The 24,308-nt window shown below is 37.3% G+C and overlaps 3 protein-coding genes across 5 annotated transcripts in view; 2 read left to right on the top strand and 1 right to left on the bottom strand.

Annotated features, from left to right (window-relative positions):
• On the top strand, positions 1-5,484 carry ankrd34c (ankyrin repeat domain 34C). The gene is made up of 2 exons (XM_028033576.1): positions 1-266; positions 2,363-5,484. Exon 2 carries the CDS (start codon positions 2,414-2,416, stop codon positions 4,004-4,006), a length of 1,593 nt encoding a protein of 530 aa, XP_027889377.1. The 5' UTR covers positions 1-266; positions 2,363-2,413; the 3' UTR covers positions 4,007-5,484.
• Positions 4,512-17,494, bottom strand: LOC114154490 (retinol dehydrogenase 11-like). Of its 2 annotated transcripts, none has more exons than XM_028033621.1 (7): positions 17,216-17,494; positions 10,516-10,656; positions 10,242-10,433; positions 9,976-10,137; positions 9,750-9,866; positions 8,237-8,441; positions 4,512-5,731 (listed from the first exon to the last, which is right to left on the bottom strand). In XM_028033621.1, the coding sequence occupies exons 1-7, from the start codon at positions 17,253-17,255 to the stop codon at positions 5,626-5,628; spliced, it is 963 nt and encodes a 320-aa protein (XP_027889422.1). In that variant the 5' UTR covers positions 17,256-17,494; the 3' UTR covers positions 4,512-5,625. The 2 variants fall into 2 exon arrangements, with proteins under 2 accessions (XP_027889422.1, XP_027889412.1); XM_028033611.1 differs by lacking the exon at positions 17,216-17,494 and adding an exon at positions 12,941-13,162.
• Positions 16,502-24,308, top strand: part of idh2 (isocitrate dehydrogenase (NADP(+)) 2) — a 14,130-nt gene continuing 6,323 nt past the window's right edge. The window contains exons 1-5 of one of the 2 annotated variants that reach the window (XM_028033598.1): positions 16,502-16,720; positions 22,209-22,300; positions 22,607-22,772; positions 22,986-23,146; positions 23,758-23,901. In XM_028033598.1, coding sequence (XP_027889399.1) covers positions 16,603-16,720; positions 22,209-22,300; positions 22,607-22,772; positions 22,986-23,146; positions 23,758-23,901 — 681 coding nt within the window. In that variant the 5' untranslated portion in view covers positions 16,502-16,602. The remainder of the gene's footprint in view (positions 16,721-22,208; positions 22,301-22,606; positions 22,773-22,985; positions 23,147-23,757; positions 23,902-24,308) is intronic. The other variant, XM_028033586.1, reaches the window with a different exon arrangement.

Consider the following 24,308-nt stretch of genomic DNA (forward strand, 5'->3'; position numbering starts at 1 on the left):
GTGAAAGGAATACACCCCATTGGACTGATGTAGCGCGCCTCCGTAACAAAAAGCCACACAGCTCGTCATCATGTGCTCATGGTGACAGAGAGGGACGGCGCACTGTAACCTAAACTAGGACGCATCGATGGGAGCTGCCGCGGCTGGAAAAATAAAGGATACCGCAACAAACTTTGTGTTTTGAATCAGTTATTCGCCCCTCCATGTATAATCCCTCTCAGATGGCACCGGACACTTTGAATATGGAGAGACTCTTCTCTGAGCAGGTAAGCGCATGAAGTTGGTCCTTGAGATTGTTCTATTGCAGCAATGATCGCGAATGAAGGTTTGTGAACTTTATGTCCTTGTCTTGCGTCGACTGGCAAACAAGACTTACATTCCATAGCAACAAATTAATAATAATAATAATAATAATAATAATAATATATCCCCCATAAACACAGCTTATTATTTGCGATGTAGTTTAAATGTAGCCTATTTGCATAATTTAACAGAGGATTATCAAATCAGCTGTTTCAGGTTATAACAAAGTGCGTCTCTCTTGCCAAGTTCATCACGACGACTCTGACTGGGCCGTCATTTAATGCCAACAGATGTTTGTGATGCTGTTTTTAAATTTAGATATAAAAACGTGACGGTAAATTACAGTGTCTTATACACGTATGACTCACTAGAAATAAGATTAATTTAAACATATCAACTGCTTCCGTTTTTTGTTGTTGTTGTTGTTTTGCATACAGGTTATAATACAGGACAATCTGTTTTACTGATAAAATATCAGTTTTGAATGTTTTTAAACAAAATTACACAACCTGATCATAGATCAGTTGTGTTTGGAACTCTAACAGGTTGTGTCACCTTGTTCTCCTCAGTGCATGAAAAAGCTACATGTTATATAAAGAGGCTTTCGTCTGATTTGCTATTTACCCTAAAGAATACGTCTACTACAACAGATTTGATATTATTAACTTATATTTATGATTTTCATGTTATATCAGACTGCCACCTACTGGTTGTGAAAATGTAGGTAAGGACTAAATAAACAAACTGAGGGAAGTTGAAGTTATTCAATTTCCATCTTTTTTTTTTGGTATTGTTTTGCTTTGTTTCTGCACAAAGGTGGTTGTATTAAACACATAGAAAGTGCAAACATGCATTTCAAGCCAAGCAGATGTTATCCCCTATATCTGCCTCAGATTACAATTGTTCTCTCCCTCATCACAAATATAACAGATGAAATTTATTTTTAAAAACAAAGAGAATTTTTTTTTTTTTTTACTTTTGAGCTATTTAAAGTCACAGAGAAGTACAGGCATGGAATTGAACAAACATTCCTAGAAACATAAAGAACAAAATCCGACTAAAGGAATCAAGATGTACTTTTAAAACTATAACGATGCTGTTGATTGTGAATATCAGAGGAATTGTGCATCACTTTAATGGATTAATTTGAATTGTATGTTAACAAATACAGTTAAACCTCTGCATGTGAAAAATATCAGAACATTCCACAAGCACGATTTGAATTACAGATATGTTCTGTGATTGTTATTGTATTTGTACAAAAATGGAAAAATATAAGCCCAATTTTAACACTAAGTGTCTAGTGTAAAAAGGATCAACCCTACTTTCTGTGGCATATCTGTACCATTTTGCTGTATACCATCTTTTACTTCTTCTCCTGCTCCAAAATTACCACCAGCTTTTAGAAGATGACATTTCTTCCCCACAATCTGCTTAACACAAACATTCCCAGTCTTTGAGAATGTGAGGTAATTTGCTTTGGCTGTAATTTACGTAAATACACACAAAAAAAGCATTCTAAATTCATCCATAAGGTATTTAAATATGAGCAAGGTAAGTCGGTGAAAAGACAATGTTTTTTGGATGGACTATTTTAATAGCAGATCTGTCTTTCCATCTTATTTGATAATTACAGTTAAAGGCAACTTTTGATACAGGTAGTATGGCTTATTGCCCAGGGTGGCAGAGTTTTGGGGATGCAGCCAAGACCTTAAAAAGTCAGTTACTCCCAACAGGTTTTCTGCTGCTTATTTTGCATGTCAGTTTAATAAAAGAACAGAGTTTGTATAAAGAGCTGTGTGACTGTCAGTAGGTAATTTATGAAGTAGAATGTTCTTTTTTTTCACAGCTTCAGATTCAGTTTTGATTAAAGAGCTACTTCATTGTTTTTTTAAGGAATCTGCATACCATTCTTCTAAGAATCACCACTGATTAAGGGTTAACTCAGATTTGCACATAGCTTGGTCACACAGATATTTTTACAGATAGCCCTGTGAATCCTATCTTCTAAATTTTGTAAAATGTTGAATGCTGAACTAATTCCACACTTTCTTCAAAGGTCTGTGAGCTGTAAGTTCAACACTGAGAGGACCTGAGACAGGTTGGGGATATGGCAGACATTTTGGAGCTGCGCACAGATGGAAACTCTCTCCTGAAGGCAGTGTGGCTCAAACGATTAAGACTCACCAGGCTCCTGTTGGAAGGAGGTGCATACATCAATGAAAGCAATGAACGGGGAGAGACGCCCCTCATGGTGGCCTGCATGTCGACACACTCTGACCAGCAAAGTGTGACAAAGTCAAAGCTTGTCAAATATCTGCTGGACAACCAAGCAGACCCAAACATACAGGACAAGGCGGGCAGGACAGCCCTAATGCATGCTTGCATCCATAAGGCTGGGCACGAGGTAGTGGATCATCTGCTAAGCAACGGTGCTGATCCCAGTCTGGAGGACAGGAGTGGGGCCTCAGCTCTGGTCTATGCCATCAATGCGGACGACAAGGAGACATTAAAGTTGCTTTTGGATGCATGCAAAGCTAAAGGAAAGGAAGTAATCATCATTACTACAGACAAGTCACCATCCGGCACTAAAACTACCAAGCAGTATCTAAATGTGCCGCCATCTCCAGAGTTGATCGAGAGGTCATCTCCAGAATACTGCGCCTCTCCCTCTGACGTCAACGTCACCGCATCTTCCACATCTGAGCAAGAGCAACAAAACACAGTCTTCAGTTTCCAGACAAAGCTAAAAACTTCTGTCGCAGCATCAAAGCTCACAAATGGACCCACATCTCCAACTCGCCGGCCCGCAAACCCAAAGCGAGCGCGTTTGCCTCAGCTGAAGCGGCTGCAATCAGAACCCTGGGGCCTGATTGCACCCTCTGTCCTTGCTGCAGCTGCTGCCCATGAGGAGAGTAAGAAAGCCAGCTCTGATGAAGATGTTGTTGCCGGAGTGAATGGACTCTCTCTGAATAAGAGATCTGCTTTGACCCGACAGAGCAGCGTGGATGGGAAGGATAGCCTTTTCCCACTGGTGGTGGACCAACCGTGCAAAATGACAACCTCATTATCAGTCCCTCCAACATCTAAGCAGTCATACGAAAGATCTCTTGGACAACACCAGCCGCTGGCTCGCCGCAGTACCGTTCCCACAGAGCAGGAGAATGGCAGCAGCTCCAGCAGTGGACAAGTCAGCCTCAGAGACACGTTGCACAGGAGACGTCTGGGAAATGATCACTATGACTCAGACTCGCAGCTGTACTCTGACTCTGCCATGTTAGACTCTCCTAAAGTCCCAGTGGAGCGAAGGAAACTAAACACTTCTCCACTTGCCATGCTCACCAGTTCAAGAGAATCTCTTGACAGCAATGCGAGCACCTCCTCTCCAAGCACGGCGCGAAGGCGTCCACCTGGCCTCCTGGAGAGGAGAGGCTCTGGTACACTACTATTGGACTACATCTCCCACACTAGGCCCGGCCAATTGCCCCCTCTCAATGTTAACCCAAATCCACCCATTCCTGATATTGGGGCCAGTAACAAGCCCTCTTCACCCCTTCTAGCAGGTATTAAATCTATAGCCCCAGTAGCACCAAACACACCAAAGACAGGAGGTCTCAAGTCAAAGAAGAAACTTGCAAGAAGGCACTCTATGCAAGTGGAACAGATGAAACAGCTTTATGATTTTGAGGAGCCTCCACATTAGTTAGGCAAGATGTTAATGCAGCAAATACTGTGGTAGTAGAAAAAAAGCACCCTATAATGGCTGGAAGTACATCCATAGGTTCAGCTGTGTGTACACACGGCTAACTAGATGTTGAATAATGTATAATTTAAAACAAATAAATCTACATGAATATATATTGAATCTAAGCAATATAGATTTCTTTCCTGGGTTACACCCAGATTAAGGATTATCTTTACAACGTTCCCTGTATATGTATTACTTTTGAATGTAAATGTGAATACATGGTACTCTTTTTGCCAAATGCTCTTTAACATGATCATATATAATTTATGAGAAACATAGCAGGGTTAATTTTGTAGCCAGCAGGCCACTTGAGTAAACTTTGTGCATACGGAAATGATAATTCCTCTGGAAAAAGATACAGGAGCGATACACTTCTCTGAGATGTAGCTTTGAATGGGATGACCCCTGACTGTTTGTAGCAATTTTGTAAAAAGTGCCTTCAAACAAAAGAAACAAAAAATGACAAATGAACAGATATATTTATTATATGAAGGCAATTCATTTATGTTCATGAATTTATAAGGATAGTCCTATTGAATTTTTGAAGTGATATTCTGTTAATGGGATAGTAATTATTTTCTTACTCGAAGATGATAATTCTCTGTCTTTATTAAGTACAAATAGAGATTATTAGATTCCTGAGGGTGAAGTTAAATGGTAATTTCAAGAGAAGCCAAGATCAAAGCACGTGTAATAAAAGAACTCAAATTGATAAAATGTCATAGCAATTCTATGCCAGTTATATTTGATCAACTTTTAAGCTGTCATTAAGTTTGCACCGGGCAGTTATTTACAAACATGCTAAAGTTAATTTACAAAAAAATAATGACAATAATAAATCAAAGCTGGAGGTTGTGTGCCACAAATTATCTTCCTGTGTGAAACACTTACGGCTAACGTTTGTGTTGTTTGTGACATTATGGATCACGGCTTAGTTGACTTCGGACGAATTTTGACTTTATAAAGATGTAGTAAAGATATTTACTGCTCAGCAGAATCTCACTTCAAAAATATTGAACTACCCTTTAGCAATGTCTACATTATTCATTTGACATAAAGCAAAACAAAGACAAAGAATGAGTGAACACGATATTAATAAACATTATGCCTTAAAGGCAAGACAATAGGCTATGATGTTTGACAACATTTTAATGCTCATAAAAAATGTCAACCTTAGCAGTGTTAAAAAAAGAAAGTCTAATGAAAGGTCATGTCTTAAATGTTTTTTTCATGTAAAAGCGAATAATATATAAATTCCCAGTCCACGCAGTGAAATGTCATTTAATGACAATTTAAGGATCGTGCAGCTTCCATGTAACTTATCTGTGAAGCAGTGCTACTTTTTAAACAGAGAAAATATAACATAGCTGAATAGATAGTATTTTTGCAAGTAGTTTGTTGTACATTCTAAATAAATGTCTATCAAACGTGAATTCCTGTGTTTTGCTTGCTAACTTATTTGTTAAAAGTAACGCTGTTGCTTCCCAGAAAGACTGCCGATTCATTATTGTGGTGGCTTTGCGATGAGTTTGGTGCCGTGAAAACGACGACAGCCATCGCCACCATCATGTGCGTCACTCTGACTGTGTCAGACCCACCATGGAGGCGCTCAGATCCCACAGCTTCTTGGCAACTTCATCATCACGTCCCTGAGGGGCGGTAGCTTTACGGGCACAGTCGCTGCAGTAATCAGGGAAGAAATTGGATGTTAAACACATGACTTGATTCACACAAGTACGCACGAGTAAGTTAATCATTCGGCAATAAACGAAAATAACTGGCAACCAAGCAGTAATTTACAGGGTAATAAAGAGATATTTGTTCAAGATAATGATGGTTATTCAGCCACCTCTTGGTAAAGAGACATTGTAAATTTAATAAGTAAATATATCATTGTCTGCAGGACAGTTCTTTCTTTCCTCACAATCTAAGATCCAGTTAATATTTTCTTTGTGTTTACTCCATTAAGAAGATCATTGAGTTTATTAGATTTATAGACAGTGGGGATCAAAACAAGTTAATGAGGAGTTGGGGCCCTTTTAAATTTGCAAAGAGAAAGATGGAGACAAATACTTAATTACTAAACAGTCATTAATGAACTGCAAGAGTGTTAGGTTTAACTAATAAAAACAAATGCCTATTTTATAGTAGAAATAGTGGTTATTATATTATGTTATTACATTTTATTGCATTGCTTAAATATTTTTGAAATTAGTGTAAAATGTAAATTTTCATTAACATAAGCAACATAAAATGAAATAATTCATAAATATCATGTATTAGGGAGGTCTAAGGATGGTACTGCATGCACTTATTTTGCAGGGAAGAATTTGGGATTAAAATAATTACTTATTTAAGCAATTAGAAATATTACTTAGAAAACGGTTTGGTATTCCACTGGTACTTTACTTCCAGATACATTATTTCAAATTTCTCCTTTTGAAGTTTCCTTAAAGATGACAAAACATATAGAGTACCGTTTCCCTAGAAAGGAGAGGTTGCAGGATAGGTTTTCCTACCTAAAAGTGACAACAATAAAGGGATGAATGCCGGTAAGTTTTTCATATCTTGCGTATATGTTTTGGTTTTCAATACTTGCTTCAGTACAGAATAATGTTTCAATGACTGAATGAATATGTAATGCCTTAAAATGTATGGGATAATTTTTCACTTCTCACCATAAGAAACTGTAGAAATTTCCTTTTATATAATTAGTGGGGATGGAATAAAATTTGACATGTGATTAATAGTAAATATTACATATTTACTTATAATTAAAAGGAGGGAAATTGTGGTGAAAAATTACTACAAGTTAACGTCTGCTGATCGTATTATATTAAATGCTTGTGAACTCTCACCAAAAGAACTATTTGAGTTACATGTACAAGGTTGGAAGTTCAGAAGTTCATCAGAACCAGACTGTCTCGCCACTTGTTTTGAATTCCTTATTCTTGGTATAAAACTCATGTATTGTTTCTGCCTGGCAGAGCTTTTCACCCAGACCTGCTTCATTATTGATTGTCCTACAAGCTCTCTGTATTGTGCACAATCAGGATAGAATAAACCTGATAGAGTGATTTCACCTGACAGTGCTTGGTGAAATAGTTTTTTTTTCCCACAACACCTTAGAAAGGCAAAAAATTGAGAAATCACTTTTAAAATTGTATCTTCTTTACTTAGTCTTTTTTTCTTTACATTGATGTTGATGCACCTACTTCTACAATATCTGCATATTGTGAAAGAGCTTTTCTCATAGGTACTTATCAACCACCTCTGTAATGTGCTTCACCTTTACATGTTCTTTAAATGCGTTGCAGATAATTGCTTTGGTTTTCCAGCCCACAGCTTTGCTCTCATCAACTCAGCAAGCAGTTATTTTGTGCTAAGAAGGCTCTGCTGCACCCTTTGTACCTGGCCTAGAAAGCACCGCTTGGATGACAGACAATGTCACCACATTTGATGGTGATCATAAAGCAGCAACCTGAAAAGGCGCAAATATCCCTTGGGAGTCAGCAGAGAGCAAAACAGAGTTAAAAGCAACATGAATGCTGAGTGAAATTCATCATGACAAGGCTCCTAATTCTTAATGTAGGTTATTGTTGCTGTTTGCTGTGCTTGATTAAAAGCACTGCTGATCAGGACATTAGGCAGACTGAAAACATTAGAACCGATCAAATTCTAAAGCAAGTGCTTTTTTAGAGATCTTAGTGAATTTATTTTAGGTTTTATTGAATTTTCAATAAATTTAATATGCTACTAAACATAAAATAAAAGACAGCAACAAGGAGATATTTTGTGAAATAACGTGCAGATGCAAAGTTGTAGCAACCATTTATAAAAATCACATATTTAGCTATTTTATTCTCATTTTAGATTTATTTTTTCATCAAAACGAACTAGTTTATGCTCCCAATTAGGGTTTTGATCCAAGAAAATAACATTTAATACATAAACAATTACTAGAAAATGTACATGTATAACACATAAAAACACATATCCAGATCAAATTTTTAATGTTAGATCCTAATAATCTAGATCGTGCTTACTTTTAAGGTGACACACAAAAAACACCACTAATAGCATAAAATAAGATCAGTCAGCAAAATCACATTTGATAAAGCTCCATTAAATTAGATGCTGCAATATTGATACTGAAAGTTGAATTAAAGATGTTGCGTGACTGACCTGTAGTACAATCCACTCTCATTTTCCAGGCTTTTCTCCACTGCACAGTAGATAGTGGTTTGTGCGCCCTCTGTGGGATTCTTAATGAAGACGCTGAATGGTTTGTATAACACTTTCTTCCACAGGGGTATGGTGGGCCAGAAGTGTCGGCCAAGCTCAGTTTGAATAACTCCAGGGTGGAGGCTGTACGTTGTTACTCCAGTACCTAAATAAAGACACCATGTAAAACATGATTACCTCAATGTATTTATCCTTGTAAAGAAGCCTGAAAAAAACTTCAAATCAATCTTAAATTATATATTTTGTACCTCACACCCGTAACGATTATTCAGAGGGGGAACAAAACAAAATTTTGGTGATATAAGGGACCACAAATAGGTTCAATAAAATAAATGTTAATGAAATATTTGTTATTTTTTTTTTTTAAAGTTAGTATTACATGACTTCCCTGGTGTACGATTATAATATGATACATACAGAGGCCAATTTATCTTAATGTTCAAAACTGGAGGGCCTAAAAGCTTTAAGCACAACATAGGTGTGTTGTGTCTATCTTCTTAAGTTGGAGGGTGGCTATAGATGGCTGAATGATATAACTTTAAAAAAAAATTTTTATAAATAAAGGTGAAAATTAAGTACAGAAAGCTCTTCCAGAAACCAGGCTATTGTCCTGGGGCCATTATTGACTCCCCACTTTTTCCACTGTATTTCCTGTACCCATGTAAAAACTGATTAACAAGTTAAAACATTTATATGGAACTTTATGGAGGGATAAGCTTCTCACATTTGGTTATTTTTTTATTCATTATAAGTAAATCAAATCAGTTTAAAAAACTACAGTTCATTTTCTGCTGCCATGAATGTAATAAAACACATTTCAAATCACTGATGTTTGTTTACAGCCATCTGTGAGGAAAGATGGAGTAAATCCTTCAATGTTCCACGGTTTTAAACAGTTTATGTTCTGAGGCACAACTGAAAACATCCACATCCTCTGTGGAATCCTTTATAGATTTTAAGTTAAGAGACAAGCTGCTGCGACTACTATTGCTCTTTGTGATGTGGTTAATAGTTGGAACGTGTCTCTCAGGTTTTATTTATTTAACAGCTGTTAATGTAAATATTGTTAAGTTTTACAGCGTAAATTCTGTTAAATTATCACAAGCTAGATCCATGGACTTTTAATCCAAATGCCAGCGCTTCCTCCGCCTCTCCCGTAACTGTACTACTGCTTCTGTGTCCCCTGCTACTACTAATGTACCCACAGCTACTGCTGTTTCCTCCGCAGTTAAATCCAGGGTTTTAGTTGGAACTTTACACCTTGAAATAAATGGTAAAAGCGAAGGCAAAATATTTATTTGATTAACGTTGTCTTACTGATTATCTTTTATTGGCGGGGCTGTCTATGTGGTGTGCTGATGTATTTGCCTTCTGTCAATTGCATCCTCTCTCTCCCCTCAGTTTGTCTAAAAATGTATTATCAATACCAAGAGGTTGAAAAATAGCTTTGTACCTTGTAACCTTTTACTCAGCTCCCTTGTAAAGAGGACATTGGCGAGTTTACTTTGAGAGTAGCTTCTCCAAGGATTATAGTTTTTCTCTTGATTTATATCATCAAAGTTGATTTGACCTGTGAAATAAAGACAGGACATTCTTATTTAAAGAACTGCAAAGATGTAAAACATAAAAGAACCATTGAAAGATTTCACAGCATAGCAAATAGGAGAAAATAACTTCACCTCTTTCATGTGCTAAACTGGAAACATTGACAATGCGGCTTGGTGCTGACTGCTTTAGGAGATCCAAGAGGCAGTTTGTTAGAAGGAAATGGCCAAGATGATTCACACCAAACTGCATATCAAACCCATCTTCAGTTTTCCACTGTGGGCAGCACATAACCCCTAAAGATAAGAACATTGGTTTATTTACTTAACCACAGAAATGTCTGACAGCTGTTGAACACAGAACACCCCTGATCAAGAGTCAGGTTGGAGTCATTAGCCACCTGCATTATTGATGAGAACATCCAGACGCTTTTCACTTGCTGAAATGTCTTTTGCAAACAGACGCACCGACTGCAGGGAAGCCAAGTCCAACTTTTTGACAACAACATTGTTATTTCCACTCTTCTTTTTAACTTCCTCTGCAGCATTGTTAGCTCTGCCCATGTCTCTGCAGGCCAGGATTACCTTCGCACCTGTTACACAAAGGTACAAGCCGTATTATTAAACAGAACTGTGTATTTCTCACAATATTTAACACCAAGGTAAAATATTAACCTCTTCTGGCCATGTCAACAGCGGTCTGTTTGCCGATTCCAGTGTTGGCTCCGGTGATCAGGACGGTCTTTCCATCTAAGCGGGCTTTGCTGCGACACACACCCCCGGCCATCCATTTTTTTAATCCAAACAAGCCCACTCCTATAGAAAAAATGTCCAGATAGTTATTTTTTTTTTTTTTGAAAACCCAGATGATGATGCCATATAATGGTAAGTTTCTAATACAATTTCCAGACACCTGAAGGTGTCATGATTATCTTTGAAAAGCATGATGCAAAATGTGGATGTCGACCGCAAAACAAAAGGCAAGATAAGATACTAAGTGAAACTGGTAAGTGTCATCATCTGCAGCGAATTGAGGCTTGTACTGTCATGGGCTCAAAGGCAGCTCAAAAAAGAACAAGCCATTTCCCCGAATGCAAAGATATATTACAGTTTACAAATGCACACCGGAGCAAAGATCTTAGTTATGAAAACAAGTCCTCTGATCTGATGAAAAAACTGAACACTCTGACCATAATGACTATTGTTACATTTAGAGGAAAAAAGTGGAAATTTTAAAGCCTGAAAAGAAAATAGTAACTGAGAAATACAAGGGTGGCAGCAATATTAACAAGCAACTGGCTTGTTAAAGAAAATATTTAAAAAGTGATAATAATAAAAACATCCCCAGAAATTTATTGTTTCATCCAAACAGAGAGTGACCCTAAATTATACCCCAAATTATTTCTGAATTAAAGTTCTGAATTTAAACCTAAATGGCACTCTGTGAATAAAAAATATTTTAGGTAATCATAACTAACCTAAAACAAGAGCAACTTAGACTGATTTAATGTCAGAGAGTGAAAAAAAAATGTTGTGTATCTTTCTTGCAAAGTATATGGAACATCACAAACCTGTATTTCATCGAAGTCTTGTTCCACCTTTTCATAAGAAAATGTATTATTTTGCATTTTGAGCTCTTGGTTAAATTTAAATGACTTGGGGCAATTTCTTTGACTAAGAAAAATAAGTCAGCTTGCATTTTCAAGGAAAACTAACCAAGAGCAAGCTGTCTGAACTGCTGTTTTAAAGAGTGAGTTGGTATTATTATATATTTTTTTAGTGTCCAGGATTTTTCTTTAAATATTTAGAATTTTCCTCCTGGATACATTTTATAGTAAAATCTTTCTTGTCTCATCTCTAGTTAGTGAGAAAAACAGAAGTAGTAGATACTAAACTACATTAAGGTCCACAACTTTAACAGTTTTTTAGGGCTAAGCCTTGCTGGTAATGTTTATGTTTTAGTATGTGGCAGACAAGAACTGCACTACACAAATGAAGATAGAAAAATGCAGATAATAAGAAAACTAATGACAGGAGTGACAGTATAGAAATAGAGTAAAAGCCCAGAGAGATGCGTAGAAAGATACATTGCAGTAGAGAAGGTATGTGAAGGGTAGATGCCAGGGTAGGAGATGCTCTCTGAAGAGCTGGGTTTTTAAGAGTTTTTGAAGACAGTCGTGGAGACCCGTTTTGCTCAGTGGGACATTCCACCATCGTGAAAAGATCATGTACACAATTATAAACAATGAAAGTATGGTAAGCAACTAGCCTACTGTATTGCCCAACATTAGTGATTACAGAAATTATTTATGTAAAATGCCTCAGTATCCTCTTGCTCGAGTAATAAGCCAATTACAAAACTGCAAGAAACAAAATCCTAAACAACTTCTCAGACAGGTCTGACTAAGTACGCACCATTTTCCAGCCGGTACACAGAGCAGTGTACTTTGTGGGCGGAGATTAAAGTTAGAATTTACATTGTTGAAATACGACACCGAATGCAGGAAAACCAAACTCCAATCGTATTAATGATATAAGCATACAAAGATTGTCTATATTTTTGTTTTAATACCATTTGAGTCAGTATCTAACTCATCAACATGTGTAAAACACGCGATCTCTGGAAATTTATGTTTAAGTTTCGCACATTTATAGTGAACGACTTAGTCATATAGTGAGCATACTGCTGTACTAGGTCTCTCATTTAAGGCAAAGTGTTTGTTCTCGTTCACAAAAGCTCCATAATGACCGCTCGTGTCACTGGCCGACTCGCGCGCCGGCTGACTGTCAAGGAACGTACCAACTGTTAAAAGATGTCCTCGAAGTGCAGTTAGTAACTTTTTGTTAGCCTTGTGTGCCATGTTTCCATCCATCAGACAATTATCATGAGATAATAAATATATATCTAAAAGAATCGAATACAGTTCACCCTTTAGTCTGGAAGCTTCGGAAATTCGTTTATTTCAATAAATGTATTTTTTTGGGCAGAGCCAAGTTACTAAAACATTTTAAATGCGGCACACGACTTAATATTATTCATAACTAAGTGATATATTTAAAACATTTTTTTAAATAAAGACTCGGGACGCCAGTACGTTACCTGTAAGTGTGACCACAGCAATAGTTTTAGGGTACTCTAGCAAAAATGACCTTGTAGCGGTGATGGCCTCCATTGCTTTACTATCGCTGGACTCCAATGGATGAAAAAGGAATAGCCGACTCTGTTCAAGTCTGTTCAGCAAACCAGCACCAGAAGAGCAGGTTAAACAACTTGTTACAAAAAAGCTCGTCTGCCTCCCACAGATACGTAATACACAGAGGAAGTACCGCCCACTGCCACAATAAAAAGGAAGCTCGAGCTCATTGGCTCCCCAGTGTCCCTGAAAAACAACGATAGTGTAAACTTTATGAGGAGATATAAAAAAAGTCCTAAATAATTTTGATGATCGGTTGTTGAGACTTAATCGTCGACTTAGGTCTATATATAGGGGTCATTGTGCCTGATCCATGTATGATGTATAATAATATTAATAATACAGTTTTTTTTATTTGTTTGTTTGTTTGTTTACAATATCACAAGAACTGTCTAATTTTGTGGACAAACTACGTGAAATCCAAAATTTGTTCATTCGTTACTGAAACGTAACTGAGGGTTAAGGTGTATGCTGTAGAGAAGCAGATGTCTTATTCATTTATGCCATTCAATTATGCACATGACATTTTTTGTATGATTTGCTCTTGCTTTGTTATATCCAATACCTTCAGAGTCTAGGTATTACTTTTTGCTACACCGTTATTCTTCCAACAGCCTGTTTCACAAATTAAATCACTAACTTGCAATGTTGTTTTCCTCACTAAGCAAATGAAAAATAAACTAAAAAAATTAAACATGTTAATAAAAAAACTTCAGCGGGCGTTGATCTTATAGTAAAACCATATTTCAGCAACCCTATTCCATGAATAGTAGCAATAAAATATCCCTGAAAATAAATAAATAAATAGTAGCAGCAGATCACCGTCAAAGTATCAGTCATCACATTATGAAGCTTTGTTTGTAAACGTTTAGGGAAATGTTGCTTTTCCCACTGGTGTATTAAGTAAAAAGAAAATACAGTGAATGATCAATAGAAAGGGTTACATCCCATGCAGCAATTTACAATATCATTTCATTGCATTTTGCAAAGTAAGGTCAAGAGCAGCACACATTAAAATGAATGTTGTGAATTTGAGCCAGTAGAGGTCAGTGCAGGCTCACCAACAGATTAGCAGTGCTTCTCTGTGGAGCCCAGCAGATGGAGCATTTGCATCATATCCAACCTTCAGACAATTAGGATATATATACATCTACATATATATATTTAGATATTTTATTCTCAGCAGTCCAGTATGTTGAATTTGTTTTTATGGAAATTATGGTACATAGCATGAAAGAATGTTCTTAATTCCTATTAGTACAAAGGGTTAGTTCCTGCGATTGTTTTAGGAGACAAAAGCTGAAACCCACCAGTAAGAACAGTAATAATAGCCTTCGCCTACACTCTTAAATTCAACCCGACGTCTGCTGAAAGCCTCAACTGACTTTAAATAAAACATTTGCACCGTGCATACTGATGTGAGAAAAAAAAACCCCACTGTGTCCTATCAAAAAGTCATGTCCTCCTCTGAACTTCAGAGCTCTGTGGAGTTTTCTGGTATGAGCCTGGACGAGGGTTAAGCATAGTGACCCGACCTTGGGGTTAATACTTTGACATCTGAGAAAATCTAAAGGAGTGTACGCAGACATGTTAACTGACTGAGTCTTCAAGGACTATTGTCGAACATAAAGGATTATGCAATTCTCACTGACTCCTACCTCCCTATTTAGTCATTACAGTCTCTCATTAAAGATGCAGGGTCAATCTGTGCACTTCCAGTTTTACGAGGAAACAGTAAGTTTTGATATTTCCAGTCGGACATAGGCAGATTTATATCTTTGAATTTTAATTGTATTTTTCAAATCACTACAACGTCTATTCTCCCAGAGTGCATCAGAGGTGACCCGACTGCTGGCACTCAACCAAACCTGTCATATGATTGCTCTGCTCACTTCACAGTCACTCTCCCATTATGGCAAGCTTCCACTGCTAAAATTAGAGGGCCCTCTGCTGATACTTTTTGAGATGTGACTTTACGGCTTGAATTCTACCGACGATTTATTATCAAGATAAATTTCACAGTGTTCCTGATATAATTTCTATTTATTTAACAAACAGTTTGCTAAAAAAGACAGAGAAGTAAACTGAAAAGGGGTTATGGATTAACAGCTATAGTGTTCATAAAAAGGTTTTTATAAGTCTAAGAGGTCAAGGCTGTGGAAGAAAGCAAAATGACTAACAGGTAGTATGAAATAAAAATGAGTGCAGCAAGACAGAGAAATGTACACATTAAAGACAAAAATTTGCGACTGAAAGGACTAAGATATAGGCTGTGTTGCAGCTTTGTCTTATTGTAAGTGTGTGTTTTTTTTTATACAATGCGATTTATTAGAAACTAAGGCGGTAGATCAACACAAAGTAGTGCACGACTTTAAACAAAAATAATACCCGATTTTCTGGGAGTGGAGAGGATCATAAACAAATATCTGAAGACAGGCAACATGCATTTGTATTCCCCCTTCTAAGTCAATCATTTGCAGAAACAACTGTTGCAAATCATTTCCTTCTTCCATCTAAAGAGGGAGTTTTTTGTCCCTTCCTCTTTGCAACCTCAGTCTCAGTCAGACTGGATGGAGAGTGCCTGCTAAAATCTAAATTTATATTGCCAGGTGAAGGATGTGAAGAACTACTGTAGCTACATCTTCTCACTGCAACAACAACAAAAAAACAGAAGAGAGAAAGACTTCTGGGAGTAGTTGATCTATGGAATACTTTTTGCTTTTATTTGAGTTGTATTATAACGTAGTCATGCTACTCTTACTTGAGAAAAATTTCTGGCTACTTTACCTATCGGAAGTAACCTCCCTGAATGAAGAACAATGTTTTAAATAAAAATGGACCAAACATAGACAGTTAATGTCAAAGTCAGTATTCTCATTTATACCACATGGTTTAATATAAGTGTCAGTCTGCTAAATCTACCTTGTCATTTGGAGGATAAGTGATAATACAGTAAACTGTAGATATTGTCACTGGAAGTACCTTAATTCTAATATACACAGAGTACCTACAGTAAATATTGGGTTCAAATTTTAAATAAAAAAATCATTTGGAAAAGTATTTTTTCTGTTCTATCTAATTAATATTTTATATTATTTATTTGTGTTAATTTTTTTATTTTTATACTTTAAAATACCAAATTTGGCACACAACCTTATTTTTTTTATTTAAACTATCAACTCAGATGTTATTTTAGTTATATATCAATACTTTATAGTAGCCTTCTTATCAAATAATTTTCTTTACTCTGCGTGATTTTTTTGAGGACTACTTTCTACTTTTTGTTTTGAGTGAAAATATGTTGAAGTACAATTTTTTATTTACTCTACCAACCTCTGCAGATTTGTACAAAGTGAGGTATTAACACGACTGAGAACATTTTTATGTCTGAATGTCCGTGGCTGCGTCTCTGACGTAGCGCTTAGCGTGTTCACCGGGGAGGGCCAGAAGGGCGGTCCTGCTGACTCCAACTATATTGGAGCGACCATCGGAGCACATCGCCCCCTCTTCCCTTTGAGTTTCGTCGAGTGTTGACCGCAGACGTGTTTTGGGCCCGGGAAAGAAAGACATGGCTGGATATTTGAAAGTTCTCAGCTCCCTTTCGAGGTCGACCGGTGCGGCTCTCTCCAGAAACCCCGCAGTGCTTGCGCCGGCTGCAAATTGCCAGACTTTGCAACAAAGAAACTGTGAGTTGATGGAGATAACGGCGGGGGCGGACGTTCTCAGCATCAAATTTTGTTGCTGAATAAATTGGAGGTTTATAAAGCGCTGCGTTTTTGATGTAATTAAAATGAAACGTGGATAGAGAGAGCAATGTCAGGGAGGACGGAGGGCGTCACGAGACAGCCGTTTGAAGCCACCGGCTCCGCGCTAACCGCAGCCATGCTAGCTTAACTTGTGTGTTGCTGCTGCTAGCCAGTTGGGATGCTGTAAATAGCTTTAATGGAGCTCTTAGGTTAAGGCCAACGATGCTCCACAGGCCCGTTTAAATCTCTGAAACAGCTTGCAGGCTGCGGATTGTTCTGAAAATGACGAGGCGGATGTAAAGGTCGAGAAAGGTGAAGGGCAGGGCAGTAAACCGAAAGCTGTCTTTGTATGTCTCTTTCAAAGTGTGAGAAGCAACTGATGGATCACGTAAAGATTACGCGCTAACCTTGATGAATGACACGCGAACTACTTACGATCCGTCAACAAATCCTGCTTGTATCCCACGCAGCTCATAATCAAAACATTTTAGGCTACTTTCGGGGAAATTTTGCGGACAGTGTTAAAAAAAAAACCGACTATAGATGAGTCATAAGGATGTTCCGTTTTTAGCTGTCTGTGCGGTAATTCTTGATCGCATTCCTCTAGGGGGCTAACTGAGGGAATGTGCTTCAAAACCAATTAAAGAAGCTGCTCAAGCACAAATTGATGAATTCGTATTCGGAGGTTTTGTCATTAGCTTAACTTGTAGAAAAGTTTCCTCAAGGTCAGCCGATGTATACGAGAGTCTGTTACAGGGAGCAATGGCTGCCGCTGCTGCAGCTCAGGGTGTCCTACATGCGGTCTTCTTCTGGGTCACATCCAGGCTGCAGCACAATATCCTCACTCCAACATTTAATGAATTATATTGGGAAGACTGTTTAGATCTTCACCATAAGTATTAAAGTGTGACAGTTTTAGGACCACTGATAGCAAAGAGGCCTACATCAGGGATCCAGATTGATTTATATAGTAATTTCTGCATGCAGTCATTCTAACTTTCATAGCTACACAAGAGATTAATATTTAAAGAGACCCTTCGCATTAAATGTCTTCTGCTGGACACTACAATTTGTTCCCCTTGATTTGAAAAACAGATATGTAGGTTTCATCTTTAACTTAGTTCTCACATTTAAATAGTTTATTTAAAACTATTTAACAGTTTAAAATAAGGCTCGTGAAAGAACTAGATGTGCTGTTCTTCTGCACAATGTCATTTAAGTTCGTTAAGACTGATGTCTGAAAGGGCAACTATAACCAGTTTTTGTATGCCTTGGGTTGTAGACTGTTGAAGTAATATTAAAGATATGGTAACATTAATGATTTATTTATAAAAACCTTCTACATATAAGAGCTCAACCAGACAGCAGAGTGGGAGATGTCATCAGCTTTTCTTTCATATGTTGAAAATGTATATATTTGTACATTTGAAAAGAATACTATTGTCCTACGCACTATAAAATCACATGCTTTAGTAAAATTTAGAATGGAATCCAAATTTCATGTCATGGACAGCCTTTTTTTATTAGAGAAGTATGGGCACCACATTAAAATGATTTAAATCAGTTGATTTTTGGTGTTCTTGAAAACTTTAACAGACTATGTTTTATGTAGTTGCATAAAAAAACTGCTCACCTACAGATGAATAAAACTTGGCTTTGTCAGACCACAAATCAGCTGGTAGAAGATATCCTTTCAACAACTGAATTTTTTTTAAAGAATTTCTATTTCCCACTTTTTACATTTTCTGAAACCAATATTCACCTGAAAAGTTAAATACGGTGTTTTTATTGGTGTATTTTTAATAACAGGTTTACAGGGGCCAGCATGAAGTTCTCACTGTGTAACTTGATGTCAAAATGAACAAAATGTATATTCCCGCTGTGGTGTTTACTCATTCATACACAGCTGGACACCCTGGCTCTCCTACCAAGCTTTTAATAGAATGACTTTCAATTGGCATAGAAATTTTTACAGATTTTGAAACTGCAACTTTTTAAGATCTCACTGTTACTGATGCCAGTAATCATTCCATTTCTAGTCACAACACACAGTGGCAGATAGCTGAAAGTAGCAGAAACTTTTTCTGTTGGTTTTGCTGCAATGCAAAGATAAGACCCGATGTTCCATTCAGTTGAAATTCAGAGTTCTCACATTTTGGAGTTGCAGTTCTTTAACAAATCTTAGTTTCACCTTAGTGCTGCACCATTCCCTGCATCTAACCTGTCAGCTGTAAGATGGCTCTCCCTACTATAGGGATTATAACTAAAGGGTTTTAAAGCTCAGTCTTATCTGTGTTGAAAGTTAACCAGGAAGGACAGATGGACAGTCGTGCATGTTTGAGCCCATCTTTAAATGCCTGTCCTTAAAGTGTGTGGCACAACTTGAACTTAAGACGCAGCTTTAAACACTCGAGTTTTAAAATTAGTGATAAGTTTCTTGTGCCTCAGGCTAAGACTGCTTAATACTTAAACCTGGTACTGTAACCTTGGACGGATTATTGGTCTTGCTAACATACTTGTGTTGAAGTTCTGTCATATGTGACATTATTTAAAAAAATTACTTTGAAAGCGAGCCCTCATAAAACCAATTGAATTGCTGAAATATTTAAGGATGTTTAAGATTCAAAGGTATTTATATACTTGTATACTAGAAATGAATTATGACATCAATAATAGATTTTTAAAATATGCATATTACTGTATTAAACATACTAAAATGCAAGATCTCCCACTTTGTGCATTGGTTTAATAAAATGTTAATTATCACTATGCATATTTTTTAATTTATCTGATTTTGTTTTGTGTGTGTTTTTTTTTTTTTGGTTTTTTTGCTGCGCACAAGCTCGTAGCTGCAAAGCTGCTTGTACAAATGATGTTGCAGGTGGGCTCACATGACTTTGGTTCAGCGTGTCCTTCAGAGTCGGTAGTTGCATAACCGGCTCACTTCATTGGTTCCCTCCCCCCCGCTCTGCAGGCCGACCAGCGTTCTGCTTTTGCAGATTTAGAGTCGACTGCTTAGAAACTATCCTAGACGGCAGGTTGTGCAGACTTCCCCACAATGCACTGGGGCAGAGGGTCTTCTGTTCTTTTGAGTAGCTAAAAAGAAAAGAAAGTGTGATGCATATTAAAAAGCATCCTACTATGTCTCTAGTAAGGTTTTTAATTCTGCTAATATTTCTTTTTATCATGAGCTGTATTCTCAATATGGCTACGTGCAGATATAGAGTGGCACTTTATATGCACTTTCAGATTCAGAAGCAATAAATATCAAAGCAAGGGGTGTTTCTACCTAGTGAAAATAGATACTTAGGTTTTATTCTATCTAATTAAATTCAAGCATGGTGGAGAAAATAATATCCATCTCAAAGGGCCAGTGGTGAAGCTCCAAAGGTCTTCTTTCTTTGTCTAATGCGTGATGCACTCAAAGTCAGTCCCAGTGCCAGAGGGTGGGCCGGGCCCACCCATTCAGGTATCCGGCCCCCCAGGACAGACTGCAACAGGTACCTGTCCTCCCGTATCTGTCCTCCGCACTTTTTAAAAGCAGTGTGTAATCTATAGTTGGCATGCCTTAACTTGTTTTTCCTAGCTGATTTTTAAACGCATCACAAGCGTACACATGATGTCAGTTTTACACCTGTGTGGGTTGGCAATGGGACACCTGTAGCACGCTTGTGTGTGCTAGAATCATGGCAGCTAACTAGCCAGAGCCTGCAAAAAACATTTGCACTCTTTTTTCCAAACAGACCGACTTTTACTTGAGTAAAAGCATTGAAGTGCAGTTACTTTTACCTAAGTGAAAATTTTGGCTAATCCCACCTCTATCTATGTACCATCCTTTTCTGGTGATATAATCCTAGGAATAAACTAAATCCTCTTTGATTTCTGTGCTCACTATTGCTTTGTTAAAAGAAATCTTCATTGTCACAATAGAGTAAAGTCAGGGAGGAGACATTAGACCAGAGGCCAGCAGCAGGGACGATGATGCAGGGTCTTCTCAGGTAAGGAGGGATTACAACTTGCTGAGAAAAAGATATCTATGCAGGGAGAAACCAAACGGGTATCAGGACAGGATTTTTACAGATATTTCAGAATTATTTTCATGTTCACACTCAAAAATAGTTGTTGTCTGTGTAGCTAGCATAGACAGCATACTGTTACAGACTGTTAATTTTCTCACACATTATTGTCTGATTTAAAGAAATGGACTTCAATAGATTTCTGCAAAGTATGTGCAGACAGGATGTTGCACAAACTTTGCAGTAATGATAATAATCTGAGCATCATTACTCAGAATTTTCTAGTGACTCGTACTCATTATTCATGTCACTGTTTACGTCAGTATTCTTTATTTTGTATTAAACATTATATCTTTTTAAAGGTTACCTGAATAAAAAGCCTGTTTACTGACCCCCCACACACCCTGAAAATGAGTCATAGCTAAATTCCTTTGGAGCCAAGTCTGCTGAAAGAGATTGGTTTGATAGCCAAAAAAATTAATTTGTTGTAGTTTTCTGCTGTGACACATTTTCTAAAATAACACATTTGCTGAGAAGATTGTCGTTAGTTTCTGTCGTCATGTAACTGTCTTTCCCAAGATTTTTTCAGTTTCAGACAGAAACTGTGAGGCAGAACCTAAACATTATCCAGTTGACTAACCAGCACAAAACACTAACTATATGTTGAGTTTATGCTGCAGTTATATGGTTTTCTCCTTTTTCTTGTCTGCATTAGTCTATTTTGTAACTCAGTGGTCGCAGCTGTTTATCCTATGAGGATATTTTCGGTGCGCAGTCACCAAGCAGCAGGAGTCGGGTCATGTTTTAAGTTTGGGCCAAAGCCGAATTGAAACGATGTTTCTTTGACTTGTAATACTTGGTTGGTTTAAAGTATTACCAAACTCACATTTATCACATATATTTGTTTTATTTTATTTTTTTTTACATTTTTATTGATTTTGGTGATTGACCCAAAGAGACTGCTGTTTCTTTAAGGGTTCCACGGGACACCTTAATGTTTATTTTGCAGTAAACTGTGAGGGCTTTAAAGGCGGTGGGGGAGCATTAATTCAGCCGGGAAATCCGAGTCACTTGATCCTTTGCACCTCCCCCTGTACTTTAGATTCACTGAAATTGTCCTGCTGGCAGGACTCTCACACACTGAGCTGACGGAGAACAGATATGATTAGAGATATTCTGTCATGCTGGTCCAGGAGGAATGTGAACAAGTAAATAAAATGGCACAATGTCTTAAAAATTTATTTCTGACTTCTGGTTCTTTAATTCCTAAGATCCTGGGAAAATCCTTGAATAAATACTATGGAGATTTTATTTGTTGGTTCATAATATAATGCTCATTTGGTCCATTTTGATTAGTATGTTCATTTGATTTGGGCACAGAACTAAAACGCCCATTCTCCCGTTTTCAACAGATGCCGACAAACGCATCAAAGTGGCCAACCCGGTGGTTGAGATGGACGGAGATGAGATGACCAGGATCATCTGGGAGTTCATCAAAGAGAAGGTGATGAATTGGCATCCAGCTCTGAAGGAGTAAACGCAGAGGCGGGATAGTCTAGACTATGATTGACTGATTTGGGGAATAGTACTGTGGTGGATTATTTATGCATGATGTTGGGGAGGAGGAGAGAACAGATGGCTGTTGGCTCATGAGTCGAATGTGAGAGAGTTAGCTGGCTTGTCATGTTCACCATAACGGTTAAAGTTGTTTTACTCAGGAAAAAATGCAAATGGTCTTCTATACAGTAATACAATTAGAGGTTTCCAGATGTTCTTTGTGTTAATTGTTTTTATTTTTCCTGTTCTGTAGCTCATCCTCACAAATGTTGATGTAGACCTGAAGTATTATGATCTGGGTCTTCCATACCGCGACCAGACTGATGACCAGGTCACCATCGACTCCGCCCTTGCTACCAAGAAATACAACGTTGCGGTTAAATGTGCCACCATCACACCTGACGAAGCCAGAGTGGAAGGTCTTTCACAAATCTTTGACTCCCAATCTTCCTTGTTTATTTTTTCACAACCTTTCACGTTACGTTTTCAGTTGTGGGTGATAAATATTAGAACATTCTCTGCAAATTGATCAGGAAAAATTTGAAAGGAATGAATTCTGTTTAGTTGATTTACTGTGCAATATCATCTAGTTGAAATATTTCTCTCACCCATGTTATTTTTTTTATGTGCAGAATTTAGCCTGAAGAAAATGTGGAAAAGTCCCAATGGAACCATCAGGAACATCCTGGGGGGCACCGTGTTCCGTGAGCCAATCATCTGCCAGAACATTCCCAGGCTGGTTCCGGGTTGGACGCAGCCCATCACTATTGGCAGACATGCCTTTGGTGATCAAGTAAGCCTCGCTTCTGCTTGGCAGCGTTACACATTTTCAGGGTTTTTGACGTTGTTGAAAGTTATGGAAAAGTATGAGATTCTTTATTTAAGATGTAAAAGTCAGGATATGTAATTTGGATGGAAAAGAAGTTAGTAGTTTTAAGGCTTTGTTCCTTATCTAAAATATTAAGTAGTACATTTCTGCAAGATAAAACGATAATCAGTGCTGATGAAAGGTGCAATCGGTCAATTCCCATCTCTGTAGTTTTACTTTGTTTGGAATCTAGAGATGCACCAATGAGCCAGTCTTGTTTTTTTTAATTTTGTTTTTTACAAATAAAATAAACCGTTAACAGACAACAAAGTCAGCTTTTAATCTGCATTTAGTATGGATAATGTAGTCCAGATTGGAAAAATCTTATTGTGAAACATTTTAAAACAAAACTGATTAACTTAAAAAAAAAAACACTGCTGAATTTGAATCATTATGGATTTATAGACATAACAGGAAAAATTTAGAAATTTTAAAATTGTCAAGCATATGTTTGGAAATGGAAAATGTATGTGAATACTAAAATTTACTACATACAAATTCAGGGTTGTATTGTAATGTTCTGTCTTCTTCCACAGTACAGAGCAACAGACTTTGTTGTGAACCAGCCTGGCAAATTTAAGATGGTCTTCTCACCTTCTGATGGAAGTGCAAACAAGGAATGGGAGGTCTATGACTTTCCAGCTGGCGGTTGTGGAATGGGCATGTACAACACAGACGAGGTGAGCAAAGACTATTGAGATACATAGCAAATGATTCATGATTCTTTGTATTTTTCATTGTCAAAGCAGTGCAGTTTTTTGAGTGATCACTGGTGTTTAAAAAGTTACCCTGGCAACACAGATTTTTGTTTTATGTCTGACTCTATCAGGTGTTTACGGTCACAATACACCATCAATGTTCTAATCTTATTTTATTGATGAACATTGAGGAATACCCATGAAACAATACAAACTTGTTTTAACTGGACATGAGGTAATACTCTGATACAAATGAAATGTTAAGAGCATTACTGTACAAACTTCTAAATTAACTAAAATAAAAAAATAATCTGTTTTTTTTTTTTAAGTCTTTTATTATTCACATTCTAAAATCAGAAGAAAGCTTGCAAAGCAGGCCAGGCTGCAGA

Source organism: Xiphophorus couchianus, chromosome 2, assembly GCF_001444195.1.
Source record: "Xiphophorus couchianus chromosome 2, X_couchianus-1.0, whole genome shotgun sequence".
NCBI classification, from domain to species: Eukaryota; Metazoa; Chordata; class Actinopteri; order Cyprinodontiformes; family Poeciliidae; genus Xiphophorus; species Xiphophorus couchianus.

Bases quoted from the DNA above. Each gene is read 5' to 3' on its own strand.
- LOC114154490 (XM_028033611.1), bottom strand. From the start codon at position 13,013: ATGGAGGCCATCACCGCTACAAGGTCATTTTTGCTAGAGTACCCTAAA. The intron at 10,434-10,515 runs GTTAATATTTTA...TTTGTGTAACAG, and splicing joins TGTTGACATGGCCAGAAGAG to GTGCGAAGGTAATCCTGGCC. The intron at 8,442-9,749 runs GTACAAAGCTAT...GTCTTTATTTAG, and splicing joins GCTGAGTAAAAGGTTACAAG to GTACTGGAGTAACAACGTAC.
- ankrd34c (XM_028033576.1), top strand. From the start codon at position 2,414: ATGGCAGACATTTTGGAGCTGCGCACAGATGGAAACTCTCTCCTGAAG.